General features: G+C 40.5%; 1 protein-coding gene across 1 annotated transcript in view; it reads right to left on the bottom strand.

The window, feature by feature from the left end:
* Window positions 1–18,495, bottom strand: part of LOC111975901 (PEX5-related protein-like) — a 127,327-nt gene that overhangs the window by 35,424 nt on the left and 73,408 nt on the right. Inside the window, exon 8 of the mRNA XM_070447705.1 lies at window positions 15,411–15,506. Within this exon, the coding sequence (XP_070303806.1) occupies window positions 15,411–15,506 (96 nt within the window). The remainder of the gene's footprint in view (window positions 1–15,410; window positions 15,507–18,495) is intronic.

Raw genomic sequence — 18,495 nt, 5'->3', positions numbered from 1 at the left:
TCCCAGGAATCCATTTCATGACGCACGAACAATCCATCGAGACAAAACTCAAAAAGTTCGTTACACGTCGTAGAAACAGGTCAAATGATGTTTGCAATCCATATTTAGTATGTGTTTTAGCATTAATCATCAATAAGGATCCAACCGGAGAATTTCATTGTCTGAAGAAAGAGCATTGGCACSAGAGCTCTCTCTCTCCCTCGCGCGCAAATCCCGACTGAGAATTTCTGACGACCACTCACTAGAACAGCTCCCATGAGCCCCTCCTTTATAGTAGAATAATAAGACTAAAATCGAAAGACGACGACATCTAGTGGAAGCCCTAGGCAGTGTTTGTTCAGCCATATCTAGACAGGGTACCATACCATTTGTTTTGAAAATCGACTTCTCATTTCCTGTTTTGACCTCTTCTCAGGTTTTTGTCTGCCAAATGAGTTMTGTTATACCTACAGAAATAATTCAAACAGTTTTAGAAACTTCAGAGTGTTTTCTATACAATAGTAATAATAATATGCATGTATTACCTTCTGGGACAGAGTAGAAGGACATTTCGTTTGGGCACGCAATTTGTTCAAAGTGGAAACACTACCCCCTATCCCTATGAAGTTTTTAATACCCAAAACAGCATGTTTATTCTGTAGATATGATAAGAAATACTCTGACTGGATTGAAATGCACTTTTTCCAACGTTATTTAATTTGACAGACCTAACTTGACAAATTGTCCCTCTTTCTACAAAGTAAATGCCTAGTCTATGATAGGCCTATGTCATGCTGGTGTAAAGGATTTGGAGACAGGTGCAGGAATACATCATCTGGGTTTTCAATGCACCCAAAACAAACACGTATACAAAACACTGGGATATACCCAAACAAAAGAGTGAGGGCAAACCTCGCAGAACGACACGGGACGAGACCCGTAAAAACACAAATTCACAAAACACGCAGCACAGGCTGAGCCAACGTATAGGTATTCACACGACCAACGGACATGGGAACAATAATCGACCAGACAATGGGGAACAGAGGGCACACTGATACAATTACTAATCAAGGAAATGGGGACCAGGTGTGCGTAATGACACAGTTCCGGAGGGATCCGTGACAGCCTATTCATATTTGTATGAATATTTTGTTAAAGCCTTTAGGTTACAGGATACATCATTTTACATTTTACATTAACATTTAATTTGATGACAATTATTTATTCTCAATCATTCTTGAATTAGAAAAAACACACTACCGTTCAAACGTTTGGGRTCACTTAGAAATGTCCTTGTTTTTGAAATAAAAGCACTTTTTTTTGTCCATTAAAAWAAAAATTGATCAGAAATACAGTGTAGACATTGTTAATGTTGTAAATGACTATTGTAGCTGGAAACAGCTGATTGTTAGTGGAATATCTACATAGGCGTACAGAGGCCCATTATCAGCAACCATCACTCCTGTGTTCCAATGGCACATTAGCTAATCCAAGTTTATTGTTTTAAAAAGGCTAATAGATCATTAGAAAACCCTTTTGCAGTTGCTAGCACAGCTGAAAACTGTTGTCCTAATTAAAGAAGCAATAAAACTGGCCTTTTTTAGACTAGTTGAGGATCTGGAGCATCAGCATTTGTGGGTTCGATTACAGGCTCAAAATGTCCAGAAACAAAGACTTTCTTCTGAAACTCGTCAGTCTATTCTTGTTCTGAGAAATGAGGGCTATTCTTTGCGAGAAATTGCCAAGAAACTGACGATCTTGTACAGCGCTGTGTACTACTCCCTTCACAGAACAGCTCAAACTGGCTCTAACCAGAATAGAAAGGAGTGGGAGGCCCCGGTGCACAACTGAGCAAGAGGATAAGTACATTAGAGTGTCTAGTTTGAGAAACAGACACCTTACAAGTCCTCAACTGGCAGCTTCATTAGATAGTACCCACAAAACACCAGTCTCAATGTCAACAGTGAAGAGGTGACTCCGGAATGCTGGCCTTCTAGGCAGAGTTGCAAAAAAAAGCCATATTTCAGACTGGCTAATAAAAATAAAAGATTAAGATGGGCAAAAGAACAGACACTGGACAGAGGAACTCTGCCTAGAAGGCCAGCATCCCAGAGTTTTTCATCCAGAGATTTTAGAAAAGTGATCAAAATCTTCAAATGAGACAGTGCAGGGATCCAGATTGCGGACTTAAGAAAAAAACTGAGTCATCGGCATACATTGACACTTGTTTTTATCCCTATGATTTCTAACGCCTTGATATTCTTGTTGGATATAATTTTAATAGCTAGCATTTCAATGGCCATAATAAATAGATATGGAGACAACGGACAGCCTTGTTTTACTCCTCTTTTAAAGCTTAATAGTTTCTGAGAAGTTACCATTATTTACTTCTGGGGTTGCTGTACATAACTTTAACCCATTGTATAAGATTTTTACAAAATYTAAAGTAATCCAGGCATTTATATAGAAATTSTAGTCGTACTTTATCAAATGCCTTTTCAAAATCTGCTATGATGACCAGGCCTGGTATCTTCAATGTTTCATAATTGTCGTATATTATCTCCAATTTATCAACCATGTAAAAAAAACTGATCAGGATGACAAAATCTGGTAAAAATATWTTTTTWWATTCTGTGTTATGCATTTCGCCAGGATTTCCGCATCACAACATTGAAGTGTTAGAGGCCACCAGTTTTTTAAATGGACTGGATCTTATACTTACCACCTGGGTCATGTTTTAATAGTAATGAAATCAAACCTTGTTGAGTACCTCAAAGTATACCATTTGAATTAAGAGTATTAAAACATGCTAATAATGGATCTTTGACGACATAAAAAGGTCTACCATCAAGCCCTGGTGTTTTTCCAGAATGAAAATATTTTATTGTCCCTCTTTATATACAGTAGCATATTTCTCCTAGATAGTGTGAGTGGCCTTTTAATATTTTGTTAAAGCATTTCTTTATTACAAAAACACATTTGAATGTTGTATTCTATTATACATCAAACAGTGCATTTGGGAAAGTTTTCTTACCCGTTTACTTTCCACATTTTCCTTATTCTAAAATTATGAAATCGTTTTTTTCCTTAATCTACACACAATACTCAAATGACAAAGCAAAASWTWTTTTWTTTTWATGTTTGCACATWWAAAAAAAATACAACTTAAATATCACATTCACATAAGTATTCAGACCCTTTACTCTGTACTTTGTTAAAGCACCTTTGGCAGCGATTAAAGCCTTGAGTCTTCTTGGGTATGATGCTTCAAGCTTGGCACACCTGTATTTGGGGAGTTTCTCCCATTCCTCTCTGCAGATCCTCTCAAGCTCTGTCAGGTTAGATGGGGAGCGTTGCTGCACAGCTATTTTCATGTCTCTCCAGAGATGTTCTATCGGGCTCAAGGCTCTGGCTGGGCYACTCAAAGAAATTCAGAGACTTGTCCCGAAGCCACTCCTGCGTTGTCTTGGCTGTGTGCTCAGGGTCGTTGTCCTGTTGGAAGGTAAACTGTTGCCCCAGTCTGAGGTCCTGAGCACTCTGGAGCAGATTTTCATCAAGGATCTCTCTGTACTTTGCTCGGTACATATTTGCCTCGATCCTGACTTAGCTCCCAGTCCTTGCCTCTGAAAAACATCCCCACAGCATGATGCTGCCACCACCATGCTTCACCGTAGGGATGGTGCCAGGTTTCCTCCAGACGTGACGCTTGGCATTTAGGCCAAAGGCTTCWATGTTGGTTTCATCAGACCAGAGAATCTTTCTTCTCATGGTCTGAGAGTCTTATATAGACAGGTGTGTGCCTTTCCAAATCATGTCCAATCAATTGAATTTACCACAGGTGGACTCCAATCAAGTTGTAGTAACATCTCRAGGATGATCAATGGAAACATGATGCACCTGAGGTCAATTTAGAGTCTCATAACAAAGGGTCTGAATACTTATGTAAATGTGGTATTTATGTTTATTTGAATACATTTGCAAAAATGTCTAAAAACCTGTTTACGCTTACGCAAAATCGGTGGCAATACTGGAAAATGGTTGTCTAGCAATGATCAACAACCAATTTGACAGAGCTTAATGGGCAAATGTTGGACAAGCTCTTAGACTTACCCAGAAAGACTCACAGCTGTAATCGCTGCTGAACGGTGTTTCTACAAAGTATTGACTCAGGGGTGTGAATACTTATTTAAATGAGATCTYTCTGTATTTCAATTTTCAATACATTTSCAAAAATGTCTAAAAACATGTTTTCAATTTGTCATTATGCGGTATTGTATGTAGACGGGTGAGATTACATTTAATCAATTTTGATGCTTTCTAAAGGCCACTCTATGCCATACTTTCTSAAAGACACACTCTTAGCTTTCATTTGACACCTAGTTTGAAGTGCTCATATGAACTTCACATGTTCGTGCTCATGGGGCTTTTATACATGGAAATGCCCCATGAGTCATTTAACAGTCAAGGTAATGTGGAGAGAACACATTTTAATTTGATAAGATTGAATGTGCATACAACCATACGTCATTCCTTGATTAAACAAGCACAGACCTGGGGCCATTTTATGATTAAAATGACAACATCTGTGAGAAAGGCAATTAGGCATGGTGCAATATTTCATTTGGYGACAGTAACCCTGCAGAGGCTTCATCCTAACTGATTCCAGAGCTAACAAAGCATGTAGCTAGAGAAAGACGTAAGATCTGCTTTTGTGCACGAGTGTCCTATTGCTGTGTGTCATCACCACAAAATCGGCCAAACGAATTACATTCTTGGATGTTACTTTCATGGGTGCATGCACCARTTATGATATGTGCCACGGTACTGGAATGGTTGTGAAGGGTGAAACAATCCTCAATAGCGTGACACATGACAATGTGATGGCAGTCTGTGTAAAATAAAGACACTTTGGCCCTTTTATAACAGATTCTAAGGAATCAAACACACTCTGATTACTTGAAATGTTTGCAACACAGACAATGGTGTATTTTGCACACATATCAGCGTTTTCATTTCGGGGAATGAGATTGAGAGAGGAAGGTCATTTTTATCCCATGTATCAACGAAGCAAGCCTCTGCCTGCGACTCTAATTCTACTAGCTCGGGTGAAGTGTAAATATGAAACGCGCAGCATTCAGCCTTGTGCTCGCTGCCTGCCAAAACAACATATAAATTAATTTAGGAGATYCATTCGTTACTTCATGAATAGATTATTGCCAGTATAAGTAAATATGGAAATGCAGCCAGAGATAATACCGGTCCTTGGCCCACGGAACAGACCGAGTTTGGAACCAAGAGCCTTATAGTTTGGCCCTTAATTGCAAGTAGTGCTTTCCCCAACTCAAGTGAGGTAATTTATACAGTCAATATTTTTATATACAGTCTAGGTAATTTTCTGGGAGCAAATGATTGCTGTCTCCTCTATAATGTAGAATTGTATAGCTCTAAACAGCTTAGTGCATTATACTGTACCGTTTTTGTTTTAGACTTTATTATCAAATTGGCATTTTTCTTCTCCAAGATTAAGGGACAGACATTAATGGTTGTGCAATTTTTAAAATATTTTTTATAATTACGCTTGATAATGGAAGGAACCATAATCAGGCAGACATGGAAGTGCGAGGGCYTTTCATTTTTCTTCTAATCGGATAACTATCAGTGTTCTGTTTTAGAGTAAGTCATAGTGTCTAATTACACAACAGCGGTACAGTATATTTCAGTGTTTAATTCCATCTGTTTCTACCTTAATATGGCTCCAAGGACAGCCCCGCAGGTGTATCCCCGGTGTATCTGTCAAACCACTTCTGTTGTTGTGACTGCCGATAAGGGGATTTTACACATCAACAGAGCCATAAAGGATTGGACATGTAAAGCTCTTTGAAGAACATCAAACACACTTTCAGACATGTAAATTGACTGATTTACTTCATATTTGCAGGGTGGAATTAAATTCCAACACCACAATGCTCTTGATATCCAGGAAATTAGTTCAGATCTTCCCTGTTCAATTTACACTGAACAAAAATATAAACGCAACATGTAAAGTGCCGGTCCCATGTTTCATGAGCTGAAAAAAAAGATCCCCGAAATTTTCCATATGCACAAAAAGCTTATTTMTCTCAAATGTTGTGCACAAATGTGTTTACATCCCTGTTAGTGAGCAATCCACCTGACAGGTGTGGAATATCCAGAAGCTGATTTAACAGCATGATCATTACACAGGTGCACCTTACGCTGGGACAATAAAAGGCAACTCTAAAATGTGCAGTTTTGTCACAACACAATGCCACAGATGTCTCAAGTTGAGGGAGAGTGCAATTGGCATGCTGACTGCAGGAATGTCTAGAAGAGCTGTTGCCAGAGAATTGAATCATAAGCTGCCTCCAATGTCGTTGTAGAGAATTTGGCGGTACGTCCAACCGGCCTCACAACCGCAGACCACGTGTAGCAACGCCAGCCCAGGACCTGGGGGTGGGGGGCTCATTCTGATTGGCTCGGCCTGGCTCCCAAATGGGGAGGTATATGCCCACCCCCAGTCATGTGAAATCCAGAAATTAGGGTCTAATGAATTTATTTAAATTGACTGATTTCCTTATATAAACTTTAACTCAGAAAAATCTTAGAAAATTGTTGCATGTTTGTTCAGTATATTAATGTAATGATTGCTCTATTTCTTTTTGTCACAGCACGTAAATGTTTGACATTTACATTACAGCTTATTTAGAGTTTCTAGTAGTCTGGGTCCCTGCAGTATACTCCAAAGAGTATAAATAGAAACTTAATGTTGATCTCACCTGCGGGGAAAAATACTGTAATCTAACAACGACAATGTAGAAATGTATCTACTAATAAAACCCTCACTGTAGTGCATCTATCTGGAAGATGTAATTCATAGGGMTGTGACAATACCAGTATCACATTTTTTTCCCCATGGCAAAAATGTAAACATGAAGCAAACTCTTTGGTCCTTTAGAAACCAGCTGTACAGTTTGTCAAATGTTGTGTGCTATAGTTTGGAAAATAAATAAATGTGACACTGGATGAAAACACAATGATGTTTGTTTCCAACATTAGGGCTGTTTTCCTAAAGAAGGTAGACCCGCTTCGTGTTGATTCCTTGCCTCGATACTAATGAGTATCGCGATACTGGTATTGTCCCAGCCCTTGTAATTATACTACAGCAGTGCTTCCCAGCCCCCAGCTCATTCACTTATTTGACCTACTCCAGTACTCACCTGCTTGTACTGGCCATGGTCATAGGAGCATATCAAATTTGGTGTCAAATGAAAGCTAAAAGCCAATTTATGTTTGATCCGAAAATGTGGTCGGAGGCTCCATATGGGGGTGTGCAGAGGCCAAATTGAGCTCCGGACCGCATCGCTGTGCGCCTCAAAAATGTTGTAACAATGCGGAGGGCTCTGTATAGTTCCGTTTAAATCCATATTAACAAGATTGGTTGACGGTAGGTTGGTCCTGTATAAAAATCAAACTCACTTCCGTGGCAACTTCTTTCAAAACAGCTCTGCTCAACAGCTCCGCGCTGTTTTGCGATGCGCAAGAAGTATGAATGTCCTGACTTCTGCAGAGRCYATATAAGCGTAAATACTGTATGGCCAATTGACCATGCAGCGCCTTTAAGAGTCTATATTTTGTGGAAATGAAGGCATAGTAAATATGTTTGTATTTWTTACCATTTTCCAAAAAATAGGAATAGGTAAAGGCATTGATTTCTGGTCATACAGATGGAAAATGTTTATTTTTAAATCTACTAGAAAGTCTTAAGTTATTAGAAAAAAAATCTAAACACAATAATGAAGTAAAGGCCACTGCCATCTAATATCAATATTTATATTAAGTTTTGYAGAAATTATTTGCCATCTGTAAATTTAGTAAATATTGCCTAGTGTCTTGTCATTTTGTTACCAAAACCCCCCAGATATTTTCAAATTTCTCCCCCTCATGAGGGAGGATTATAAAAGTTAAGTAAAGGTAGGTAGACTTATCAATAAGTTAGTGTTCTACTGATAATAATTTTGTTTGTGAATTAAGTAATTAAAAGGTGTCTCTCTGTTACCAAATCAGTAACAGTGGCCGAAAAACTAAGTAACGACTGTAATTGAATTGGCCACAATGGGAAATCATAGTAGTCACAAACCACAATTGCAGTAGAACACAGTACAATATAATGTAATATACTCTACTGAACTATACTCAACTTTCCTTTACAGTACTCTATTGTGCTCTGCTGTACTGTGCTCTACTGTATATTGAAATCTACTATACTGTATATTTGTGTTGTGCTGTACCGTGATGTCCAAACTTGTGAAACATAGACATTTATGATTGGTACAGATTTGGTCCGGTGTGGACCAACCAAATGTGGTCTTCATTAGAATAATAGCCAGTGTGTAACATAATACCCAAACATACTGTTCTATAACCAGATATTTTTTTTCAAAATCAAGGTGTCAGCTACATCATAGCTGACACCCCATTCTTTCTGCAGATATATTTGAATCTTAATTCGGAGTCGATATTTATGTTTATAAAAAGGGGTCACACAAAACATTTGATTTAGATACAAGGCTGTGTGTGATAATGTAGTGCACATAAAAATAGCTTTTTAACCGAGTAGAAAGTTGAATGGGTTTCCATTGCATTTTTAACTCAACTGATGGGTTTATTACATAACTATAGCCTACATGAGATTATTATGGACAAAAGAGCAAGATTATTTTTTGTGTCAAAAGGCAGCCAAGCATCGACGATCATGCCACCAGAATAAGACCCTTGGAAAGGAGCATCATACTCATCACCTTGCACTTTCACCACCCTGTGAAGTTCATAACTTATTTCATCTGTAGCCTAATAAACTGCATGCTTTCCCGAGGAGTTGTAGTGGGAGTGTCACGCCCTGACCTTAGTATTCTTTGTTTTCTTTATTATTTTGGTTAGGTCAGGGTGTGACATGGGTGATTATATGTTTTTGTCCTGTCTAGGGTTTTTATTTGTTTATGAGGTTGTTACCAGTCTAGGGGTTTTTGTATGTCTATGGTTGCCTAGATTGGTTCTCAATTAGAGGCAGCTGTTTATCGTTGTCTCTGATTGGGAACCATATTTAGGCAGCCATATTCCTTGAGTATTTCGTGGGTGATTATCTATGTCTATGTTTAGTTGCTTGTGTCAGCACTATGATTATATAGCTTCACGTTTGTTYTGTTGTTTTTGTATAGTTCATTCCGTGTTCTTTCTTTATTAAAAGAATATGCATTCAAATCACGCTGCGCTTTGGTCTCATCGCTATAAYGAACGTGACAGGGAGGACCCACATAGGGTTGTGGCAGTCATGAATGTCAAGCAAAATAACTGGTCGGTCTCAAGTTAATTAACCATTAATTAACAAACATATTTAGCATATTCTGGATTCCACACAAGCCACTGATGCAGACCTTTGGAACATCTACATTTTAAAAAGTCCAACAAATCCATGTAATATAGCCTCCACCTTCACAATAAATCCACTATTTATTTTAGACAGGTCTAAAGAAGCATGATATGAAGAAAATGTAGTCTATTTGAGAAGAACAGAATAGCATACTCTGATTTGTTAGGCCCTGATCTGTTAGGCCCTGATCTGGCTATGCCAAATGGCTGTGGGCTACACTAGTTCATTTAGCAGACAAGATTTGCTTAGAATTCCGTGGTATTATTTTATAGTATGAAGAATACAGTTGAACAAAGCTGAATAAAAAKGATATTTTCTTCAAACGATTTGAGGGACAAATTAACAGGTACTTTTTTAATTTAGAGTTATTAATGTTACTTTAGTTCTCCAAATGTTGGGCTATATGATTTTTAATACGTTGTAAGGCTGCATGATGCGACTAATGATGATTTGAAAAAGGTTGCTTGAAAGGCATGAGCTCTGCTTTGTTTTTTTTTGCGTAGGCTGTACACACTTGTTCATTTGCGCAGGCTGTACACACTTGGCTCTCATTCCCAATTTGACAAGCACTTGTTAATGCCTCAAATTTCCCTGCGGCATCCCCTTTGTGTGGCTGTTATGGATCCTAAAAACAATCCATGCCTTTTGTGCCCTTGGCCTGGAGTTCTGCCCTTCTCCCAGAGTGCTGCACACTAAAACATGGCTCTCCATCGTGTGATAGGGTCTTTCTCACAGGGTCTTTCTCACAGGCTACAAGTAGAGACAGACACGTCGGGAAGCAACTGCGCCCGTCCTTATCCAATATTGGATGAACTGTCCACATTTACTTTTCGTCAGCCAACAAGATGAGTAGGCCTAACAAACAACAAAATAACTAGCCTTTGTCAATCTACTATCCCCATAGTACAAAATKTAATCTATTCTGTGCGAGAAATAAATATTCCAAACATAGTCTGGGACAGTTGTGGGATGCAATAGATCTCAAATTAATACAAACACTAGCATCCCAAAAACTTTGAAACAGATCAGAACATTGAGCTTAAAGTGTTGATAAACTATTTGGCTATTTCTTCACATTATAAGCGCAGCAATGTGCACACGGCAGTAGGCTATRAGAGCAAATGTTCCATTAGCGGGAAAACACCAATATCAAAAGTCACCACAAATTACATTATGCATGTAATGCTTTATTATGAAGGTGCATTTTTATGGTAAATTCTCTTCCCCAAACTTGAAACTCACGCGCTGCTTATGTAAGCCAGTTAGGCTTTTACACACCTTGTAAAGCGGATGAATGTACTACATTTTAAGAAGTTATTCGGCCACTATAGTTTTGATACAAACCTTATCAAAACATACAGGCCTATGGGCTAGGTGTGCAGCTATGATTAGAAAATAGGCTGTGTTTCTTGCCTTAAGCTGGGCATCATTCACAAGTGCTAATAAACTCTGCAACAAAAAAAAAGAAACGTCCTCTCAATGTCAACTGCGTTTATTTTCAGCAAACTCAACATGTGTAAATATTTGTATGAACATAAGATTCAACAACTGAGACATAAACTGAACAAGTTCCACAGACATGTGACTAACTGAAATTGAATAATGTGTCAGTCAGTATCTGGTGTGGCCACCAGCTGCATTAAGTACTGCAGTGCATCTCCTCCTCATGGACTGCACCAGATTTGCCAGTTCTTGCTGTGAGATGTTACTCCACTCCACTCCACCAAGGCACCTGCAAGTTCCTGGACATTTCTGGGGGGGAATGGCCCTAGCCCTCATCCTCCGATCCAACAGGTCCCAGACGTGTTCAATGGGATTGAGATCCGGGCTCGTCGCTGGCCATGGCAGAACACTGACATTCCTGTCTCTGCAGGAAATCATGCACAGAACGAGCAGTATGGCTGGTGGCATTGTCATGCTGGAGGGTCCTGTCAGGAGGAGCCTGCAGGAAGGGTACCACATGAGGGAGGAGGACGTCTTCCCTGTAACGCACAGTGTTGAGATTGCCTCAATGACAAGCCAGTCCGATGATGCTGTAACACACCGCCCCAGACCAAGACGGACCCTCCACCTCCAAATCGATCCCGCTCCAGAGTACAGGCCTCGGTGTAACGCGCATTCCTTCGACGATAAACGCCAAATCCGCACCATCACCCATAGTGAGACAAAACCATGACTCGTCAGTGAAGAGCACTTTTTTGCCAGTCCTGTCTGGTCCAGCGACGGTGGGGTTGTGCCCATAGGCGACGTTGTTGCCGGTGATGTCTGGTGAGRACCTACCTTACAACAAGCCTACAAGCCCTCAGTCCAGCCTCTCTCAGCCTATTGCGGACAGTCTGAGCACTGATGGAGGGATTGTGCGTTCCTGGTGTAACTCGGGCAGTTGTTGTTGACATCCTGTACCTGTTCCGCAGGTTTGATGTTCGGATGTACCGATCCTGTGCAGGTATTGTTACACATGGTCTGCCACTGCAAGGACGATCACCTGTCCGTCCTGTCTCCCTGTAGCGCTGTCTTAGGCGTCTCACAGTACGGACATTGCAATTTATTGCCCTGGTCACATCTGCAGTCCTCATACGTCCTTGCAGCATGCCTAAGGCACGTTCACGCAGATGAGCAGGGACCCTGGGCATCTTTATTTTGGTGTTTTTCAGAGTCAGTAGAAAGGCCTCTGTAGTGTCCTAAGTTTTCATAACTGTGACCTTAATTGCCTACCATCTGTAAGCTGTTGTCTTAACGACCATTCCACAGGTGCATGTTCATTAATTGTTTATGGTTCATTGAACAAGCATGGGAAACAGTGTTTACACCCTTTACAATGAAGATCTGTGAAGTTATTTGGATTTTTACAAATTATCTTTGAAAGACAGGGTCCTGAAAAAGGAACATATTTTTTTGCTGAGTTTATATAATTGCTAATATTGTCACCCATCTGAGAGTCTTGAGGTCCCTTTTGGCAAACTCCACGCGGGCTGTCATGTGCCTTTTACTAAGGAGTGGCTTCCGTCTGGCCACTCTACCATAAAGGCCTCATATGTGGAGTGCTGCAGAGATGGCTGTCCTTCTGGAAGATTCTCCCATCTCCACAGAGGAACTCTGGAGCTCTGTCAGAGTGACCATTGTGTTCTTGGTCACCTTCCTGACCAAGGCCCTTCTCCCCTGATTGCTCAGTTTGGCCGGGCGGCCAGCTCTAGGATGAGTCTTGGAGGTTCCAAACTTCTTCCATTATAGAATGGAGGCCATTGTGTTCTTGGGGAACTTCAAATGCTGCAGACATTTTTTGGTACCCTTCCCCAGATCTGTGCCTCGACACAATCCTGTCTCGGGGTTCTACAGATTATTCCTTTGACCTCATGGCTTGGTTTTTGCACTGACATGCACTATCAACATTGGGACCTTATATAGACAGGTGTGCGCCTTTCCAAATCATGTCCAATCAATTGAATTTACCACAGGTGGACTCCAATCAAGTTGTAGAAACATCTCAAGGATGATCAAGGGAAACCGGATGCACCTGAGTTTAATCTTGAGTCTCAAAGCAAAGGGTCTGAATACTTATGTAAATAAGGTCTCTTTTTTTATTTTTAACAAATATACAAAAATTTCTAAAAACCTGTTTTTGTTTTGTCACTATGGAGTATTGTGTGCAGATTGATGAGGATTTTTAAAAATGTAATCCATTTTAGAATAAGGCTACCATTACAAAATKTGGAAAAAGGGAAGGGGTCTGAATACTTTCCGAATGCACTGTATATAAGCAATATAACAATGGAGATGTACAAACTATAGCATAACGGAACGATGAGCAGATAAGAGGAMAACTGTAATTTCGATCAAGACAATAATGAGTGAGCTAAGAGGGACGTTGTCGATATGCTTATTTGTTCAGGGCTTTTGAAATTGACAGCGACAGAATTCAGAACATGGGTCGTTCTTACAGTATTCTCCCTATATACCAAGTCAGAACCGTAGGATAAATAACAACGACATATAAGCAGACAATGAAAGCTCTTACAATATTCAATGATGACATTTCTCTGAAACAGGCTAACRTTATAGGCTACATGTGCACCACCAAGTCAGAACAGTAGGCTACGGGAGAGGGATCCAATTCTTATGGTGAGATACATGGGCTACTAACAGCTTACTACACAACATACACTTAGTATTACTTTCTCAGTTACAGTATACATATCTCCCTGGCATATTACATCATCTATGCAGTAACATACAAGACTACTTTTTTGGACTCACCGTTGTTGTGCTGTGCTCACTTGAACAGGAAGGTGGCGTGCCGGTCCTTCTTGTGGGCAAACTTTGTCATCAAACTTTGTCATCAAAGTCTGGCATTCTCTGGATGAAGTCATGCTGGATTGACAGCACAGTCAATGTATTCAACATTTTCTGGCCCATGGTGTGGTGTGGGAATGTTTATCCTTCTAAGCTTGGAAAAGAGACCCTTTCAGACAGATGTTTTTAATCCTTAAAATCGGACTTGGACCACACACACACACACACACTCTCCACTGACACACACTCGCAAATTCGGAAATAAATTGTTTGGAAGGAATCAGTGGGTTACTGTGAGCGCAATAGTGATTGCTTTGCGACGCTCCTAGTAAGCCACGGATTCCTTCCAAACCACTTATTKTTGGATATGTGATTTGCTGGGTAGATTATCGATGCGATTTCATGATGATSAATGCTTGTCTAGCTATCTAAGATTTTGAAAGTAGGATGTTGACATGATCAGTCCAATCAAAGCTACGGTAGATAAACATGTGATTTGATGTAATGCTATCTGTTGCAATGACCTTGAGCCTGGACGGGGCTTCTACTGTAAATCTACGGCAGCACCCAAGAGGGCTTGAACTGCCTCGCTCTCCCTGTAGATWCTGTAGTGATGTAGAGTCCCCATGAGTGACAGAACACTGAGCCAATCATGGCGCARCTAGAGAATATTACCAACGCCTACAAACTGTGCTTTTGCTGGCTGCCCCTCCACCACAGAAAGCACCGAGCCTGGATGAAACACCTGCATTTTGGAGTTGCCTTACACAAGAAAAACAGTAGACCATGTTGGTACAGTATGCAGCTTTATTAACTCAAGGATTTTATATATATTATATATATATATGAGTTTGCAAACTGACATGAGACACAAATTAATCCCAGAATAAAGACAAAATAAATCAATAAACCATATATTTTTGGGGGTGCTAAACAGGTGGGGAATCCACTGGTTGTGCATATTTTGAGGTCAAACCCCCAATGAACCACAGTTGGTGCATTTAGCATGGACTATTTTAAGCTGTCAGCGAGTGTCATCGGAGTGAGAGAGCACACAGTCCCAGATATAATAGAGATCATTTCGCACAGAGATAGGAGGGCTTGATGAGTCAAAAATAAATCTACCTCAAAGCAGCTTCTGGTAGACAGTGGTGTCATAACAGCTATTATCAAAGATGGTTAGGATAATGGGCTTTAAAGTGAAGTTGAAAGGTGATATTAGAAACTTCCTCTGCCAATGTTTTCAGGTTTATTGCAATATGTGATATCGCTGTCACGTATTGGTTTAAACCTTAAATGAACCAATCAGCAAATCCATCGGCCTATATCCAGAACCGAAGGGCTGTATCTCAATAGCACTGACCTGAGGGCACATGACAGGTGAAAGAAGCAATGGATGATGGATGGCTACTTGGAACTTCAGAAAGCTATGCTAAAGTCCATGCATTAGCGCTGGGAAGTCTCCGGGTCTGAGGCAAAGTAACTTATGACATGAAGCAGTGCCTTGTATTACTAACAAAGTTCACTCATCTTATTTCAATCTGTTCCCTCTAGTTCTGATATAATATTGAGAAATATAGCAATCCTGTGTCTGTCTTCAGGAACAATTCAAGAGTTAAGCGCTTGAAAAGGCCCAGGTGCAGTTGTCTGACCCTATACACGTGTGATGTGTCTGAAATCCCCCTCCGCTTACCTCGACAGCCGCCTTGGCGCGCTCAAACTCTTCCTCCAGGGACTGGTTTCTGGACAGGAGGGCACCGCCATCGAACCGCTCTTTACTCAAATGGCCCTGTTTCTCACACACACACACACAGAGAGAGGGGTGCAGTGTCAGCCATCTCTGCCTTCCCCTGGAGTGGCAAATATCAYTGCCTCGGCAAAGCCTTTGACATGCTCAAGAAGGCCAGCGGCTGGCAGAAGTGCCTCCGTCAGTGCCTCTCAGCCCCCTCTAACACTTTTCCCACTTATCAGCGCCACTCTTCTCTCCAACCTCACTATCTCATCTCGATTACAGATTACATTCCCCTCTTTGTTGGCCAGGTCTTACATCGCATGCCCTTTGTATACTTTCCATGCACTATTATAACTCAGAAATATGCTGATTGTAGCTTTGTTATAGCATCTGACAGTACATTGTGCTTAGGGCTGTTTCGGTGAATGTATTACCGCCACACCGGCAGTCATGAGTCATGACCACAGCCAAATTCCACGTGACCGCCGTCAAATTCCACGTGACCATTGAGTCACGGTAATCTCCTCTTACGCTCCCTGGACATGCATTGGTAGTACCCAACTTGCTAATGACGTCGGATCGCTAATGGCCTGGTACTCAGCCCTCTATTTTCCCTCTAACCAATCTGACATCAATGCCAATGCAATCAAAAATGACATCAAACACAGTATCATGCTTTTAAAACTCCCCTCACTGTGATGATCAATTTGAAGAAAGCTCAACAACAGGTTGAAAAAACTGAGTGGAAAACATGGACGTTGTGGATGTTGTTTCAAAGCCAAACACAACAAAATAGACAGAGCATTCTATGTTGATGATTCATTCAAAAACACCCATACGCATATTAGAGCTTATGCGTAGGCCTATATACTGTATGAGCCCAAGCCGGGAAAAAAAAGTGAATTCAAATAATGATTGTGCTGTTATACAATACATAGCCAAATAGCCTCCAGCTTACACACAGCAGAAAAACATTAAAAAAATGCATAGATTTAAGATGTCTTTGGTACATAATTGGTCTAGACTATACTCCAAAATTCAACAAATTCTAGTAATCGCCTTTGAGTGTGGACTGTATTATTATGCATACTGGATGGAYTGGTTACCTTATTCTACACTCCAAACCTTCAATCCATGAGTCTGGGAGAGAACGTACAGGCCTAGGCGATTCTGTTGGTTCATTGATTGTGCAGGGCGGCTTACAAAATGAGTAAAGAATGAATGAATAGCAGATTTTGATTTTGAATAGCCTTATAATAGGTCATTTTTTTATATTTTCATAATTAATAGGCTGACACATTACCTTTACTACAGAATATCAATTTCCATCTCTTTTTCTCTCTCTGTCATGTGTGCTCCCTCTCCGGACTCTAGGTCATCAGGCTGCTCGTTATGGCGCACACCTGACACCATCGTTACGCGCACCTGCGCATCATTAGACTCACTTGGACTCCATCACCTCGTTGATTACCTGCCCTATATACAGTTGAAGYCGGAAGTTTACATACACTTAGGTTGGAGTCATTCAAACTCGTTTTTCAACCACTCCACAAATTTMTTGTTAACAAACTATAGTTTTGGCAAGTCGGTTAGGACATCTACTTTATGCATGACACAAGTAATTTTTCCAACAATTGTTTACACACAGAGTATTTCACTTATAATTCACTGTATCATAATATATAATATAATTCCAGTGGGTCAGAAGTTTACATACACTAAGTTGACTGTGCCTTTAAACAGCTTTAGAAAATTCCAGAAAATGATGTCATGGTTTTAGAAGCTTCTGATAGGCTAATTGACATAATTTGAGTCAATTGGAGGTGTACCTGTGAAAAAAGAAATTAGCTAAGATCTCAGAAAAAAAAATTGTAGATCTCCACAAGTCTGGTTCATCCTTGGGAGCAATTTCCAAACGCCTGAAAGTACCACGTTCATCTGTACAAACAATAGTACGCAAGTATAAACACCATGGGACCACGCAGCCATTCTTCCGCTCAGGAAGGAGATGCGTTCTGTCTCCTAGAGATGAACGTACTTTGGTGCAAAAAGTGCAAATCAATCCCAGAACAACAGCAAAAGGACCTTGTGAAGATGCTGGAAAGTGGGCTGCGTTCCTGGGATCTAAGTGTTTGGGAGTGTGAGTTGGACACAGATGTTACAGCGACACCCTGAATGACGTGTCGACACTGCATCATACTATTCTCAATTTAATCTTGCGTTTACTAAGACGTAAAATTTGTTTCGATTTAAAAGTGCAAATCAATCCCAGAAGTGCAAATCAATCCCAGAACAACAGCAAAGGACCTTGTGAAGATGCTGGAGGACAYCGGTACACAAGTATCTATATCCACTGTAAAACGAGTCCTATATCGACATAACTTGAAAGGCCGCTCAGCAAGGAAGAAGCCACTGCTCCAAAATCMCCATAAAAAAGCCAGACTACAGTTTGCAACTGCACATGGGGACAAACATCGTACTTTTAGGAGAAATGTGCTCTGGTTTGATGAAACAAAAATAGAACTGTTTGTCCGTAATGACCATCGTTATGTTTGGAGGAAAAAGGGGGAGGCTTGCAAGCCRAAGAACAYCATCCCAACGGTGAAGCACGGGGGTGGCAGCATCATGTTGGTGCACTTCACAAAATAGATAGCATCATGAGGGAGGAAAATTATGTGGATTACATCTCAAGACATCAGTCAGGAAGTTAAAGCTTGGTCGCAAATGGGTCTTCCAAATGGACAATAACCCAAGCCTACTTCCAAAGTTGTGGCAGTTTAAATGTACTTGGCTAAGGTGTATCTAAACTTCTGACTTCAACTGTATGTCACTCCCTTTGGTTCCTTCCCCAGGTGTCGTTGTTTTTGTTTCAGTTTCCTGTCTGTGCGTTGTTTGTGTTTCTTGTTTTGTTCATGTTCATTTGTTTATTAAATTATGCACTCCCTTAACTTGCTTCCCGACTCCCAGCGCATAYGTTACGCTCTCCTTCATTCCTTACCGAAGTGCTCAGAGAGAGGGGCTGTTCACAGATTAATGAAATATGTTT

This window comes from Salvelinus sp. IW2-2015, linkage group LG16, assembly GCF_002910315.2.
Source record: "Salvelinus sp. IW2-2015 linkage group LG16, ASM291031v2, whole genome shotgun sequence".
Lineage (NCBI taxonomy): Eukaryota > Metazoa > Chordata > Actinopteri > Salmoniformes > Salmonidae > Salvelinus > Salvelinus sp. IW2-2015.
Note: the sequence above shows the minus strand (reverse complement) of the source record. Positions and strands in the feature narration are given on the sequence as shown.